This window comes from Ictidomys tridecemlineatus, chromosome 4, assembly GCF_052094955.1.
Source record: "Ictidomys tridecemlineatus isolate mIctTri1 chromosome 4, mIctTri1.hap1, whole genome shotgun sequence".
Taxonomy (NCBI): Eukaryota; Metazoa; Chordata; class Mammalia; order Rodentia; family Sciuridae; genus Ictidomys; species Ictidomys tridecemlineatus.
In genome coordinates, this window is record NC_135480.1 from 59,598,171 (window position 1) to 59,601,327 (window position 3,157).

Here is a 3,157-nt window from a genome sequence, read left to right on the forward strand (position 1 = left end):
AGGGTAGGAAGGGCAGGGGAAAGTATGAATATTTGGAACAATTAAGTAGCCAAGGGCACAGTCAATTTTATATGATAGATTCACACAAAAAGATTTGGTGATTCAGAATTGTTAATACAATTTTTATTCTTATTTATGAATTGGAGTGATGCCATTTCTCACAGTAAGGCAAAATTTAAATGAGTCAATAGACATTCTTTTTCTTGTATTTAAAAAAAATAGTTGTAGGCATGAAAATTAAGTTGAGTCATTGGCTAGATACATTTTTCATCTTGAATTTTAAAATGATTTTATTATCCCTGTGAATATTTTAAGATATTAGTTAAACCAATAAAAACCTTCACTTCATATCAAACTCTATTAGCTAACAAACTTCCTACATAATGAAAGTTAGTCTTTGGGAAACTTTCAACACAGCATCACTTTAACTTTCTGACAGTGTGAAGACCAAACAGATACGCAAGGCTGTGTTAAAAGTTTTCCATTCAAGTGTGACAAAGACCTAGATGGTTCTTCTAAAATTTTCTCTAGTGTTTGCTATTGTATGGAAGAACCATCTAGGTCTTTGTCACACTGTAGATAATGGGGTTCATCACAGGAGGGATCAGCAGGTAGGCATTGGCAATCAAGGTATATACATAAGGTGGGGCTCCTTTTCCAAATCTGTGCACAAAGGACAGACTGATCAATGGAATGTAGAATACAGCCACAGCCCCAATATGGGAGACACATGTACTAAAGGCTTTCCTTCTCTCTTCAGGGGAAGCAATGCTGAGGACAGTCCTAATGATCAAAACATAAGAAAGCACAATGAAGATTGAGTCCACCCCAGCAGTGGTGATCAGGGCAGTCAACCCAACTGCACTGTTGATCCTGGTGTCTGTGCACGAGAGCTTCATTACATCAGGATAGAAGCAATAGGAATGGAGGAGCACGTGGCTACGGCAATAGGACAACCTTTTAAGAAGTACCACCATAATTGTAAGAGTAAGTGTCCCCCTGGTGATAATTGCTACACCAATCACCACTATTTTAAGATTGGTTAGGACAGAAGCATACCTAAGGGGATTAGAGATGGCCACAAAACGATCAAAAGCCATAGCCAACAGGACTGAAGATTCCATGACAGTGAAAAGTTGAATGAAGAACATCTGTGACAAGCAGGCATTGAAGCTGATCTCCCTGATATTGAACCAGAATATGCCCAGCATGGTGACCAGAGTGGATATGGACAGCCCAAGGTCTGTGGTGGACAGCATGGAGAGGAAATAATACATGGGTTCGTGGAGACTGGGCTGCGTGATAATGACGAAGAGAATCAGGCTGTTCCCTGAGAGGGCAGTTGCATAGAGAAAGCAGAAGGGAATGGAGATCCAGATGTGAAAGGCTTCCAGCCCAGGAACGCCAGTAAGCAGGAAAATGATGGAAGAAGATGTGCAGTTTTGGGAATTTGACATATGGAACTCAAACAACAAAATCTTAAGGTGTGTCCTGCAATGATAAACTGTATTTATTATGCATTCAACCCGAAATTAAATTTTGCCCAGATGAACATTTCTAAAAGCCAATACTTGTGTTATACAAAGAGCTCATGAAAACTAGTTTTGCAAAGCAAACTATTAAACTACGTCAAATGAAGGAGCAGAAAAGAGTTGTTGCAAAATTACATGAGGATACAGAATTTTTTCAGAAACAAATGAAGTACACGTTACTAATATAACTCTACATGTCTTATGAGTGCTAAGGCTGGAATTTTGGAGATTATTTCCAGAACTCATGTCATAGGGCAGTCAGATGTTACTGGTTGAAATATGGGTGAACAGTTCTATAAAATTTAGAATGATAAACAATACATGCAACAATTTCAGTACCATGTTTTTGAAAATACTTGAACTGTAACTATATAATTTTATATGATTGCAAATATCAACAATTAACACAATTACAATAGAATCACTTGAGCTTAGAGGACCTCCAATATAAGTTTTATGGAGAGCTTATGATTTTTACCCTCGATCAGAAGTCAATTTTACTATTACTGCATAGTCTAAATTTTGATTTGATGTTCTATCAAATCCAAGTTAGTTTATCAGAGAAAAATTACTAAACTGTATGTTCCTTATCTCTTATATAAAATACATTTCTTATATGCATATCCCATAGGATCATTGAAAGAATTAAAATTATTATATGTTAAAAAGTCAAGAAGATACATCACTATGGTTAACTCTCACCAAGTATTAAACATAAATATTAAAAAATTACCCAAACATTTCTCAGTCATCTCTTATCTATATGTCTCTTCCTAACCCTTCTTCACTCATCTACTTGTCCTTCCATTTGACAGTCTAGGAATGATGGAAATATGCTCAAAGTCAAACTGTACAATGGTCTTTGGTTAAAATTTCGTCCTAATTTGGTCTCTTCTTTCTCCAGAGTTATATTTTTTCATTGTTCTGGATTCATCTAAAGAACACTTTCTCCTCTCCTTATAGCCCTACTATCTAGGTTCTTAATCGATGTTGACTCAGTTATTTTAACATCAATTATTACATAGTATAAGCCATAATTCAGAATAAGGAGAAGGAACCAAATCAGAAATTACCCTTAAGGAACGTAAGAAAAAAATAGGGGAGTTCAGTAAACAAATGTGTAAATAAACATGTAAACAGAGAGATTATGTTTAAAGTACAGAGTTTGCACATATTAGAAACTTGTATATGGAGGCATCAAAAGGCTTCTTTGGGTAGGTAAAGAATTGCTGTGCAGAGGCTGAAAGGTGGAAACCATCGTGAAAAAAAAAATCTAAGTATATCCACAGGCAATGTAGTTCCAGATATGTTAAAAATACCTCTACAGTGTGACATGAAAACTAATGAAAGGTAGTGTTCAAGACAGTGAAATGAATCTCACGTAACTTTCCTATGTACGTATTTGTATATGCCACAGTGAGTCTCAACATCATGTGCATACACAAGAATGGATCCTAATTAGAATAAAATACATTATAAGCCTGTATAAATATATCAAAATAAATTCTACTGCCACGTATAACTAAAGAGAACAAATTTTTAAAAAAGAGGAAATAGGGGTTAAGTGTGGAATTATCTTGCCACATTCAAAAACACAAGGAATTGGTACCAGAACTACAATCTAC

The 3,157-nt window shown here is 35.6% G+C and overlaps 1 protein-coding gene across 1 annotated transcript; it reads right to left on the reverse strand.

Moving 5' to 3' along the window:
- Positions 1 to 557: 557 nt before the first annotated feature.
- On the reverse strand, positions 558 to 1,457 carry LOC101962662 (olfactory receptor OR51C1). The gene has a single exon (XM_013357646.2). It carries the CDS (start codon positions 1,455 to 1,457, stop codon positions 558 to 560), a length of 900 nt encoding a protein of 299 aa, XP_013213100.2.
- Between the last annotated feature and the right edge of the window lie 1,700 nt (positions 1,458 to 3,157).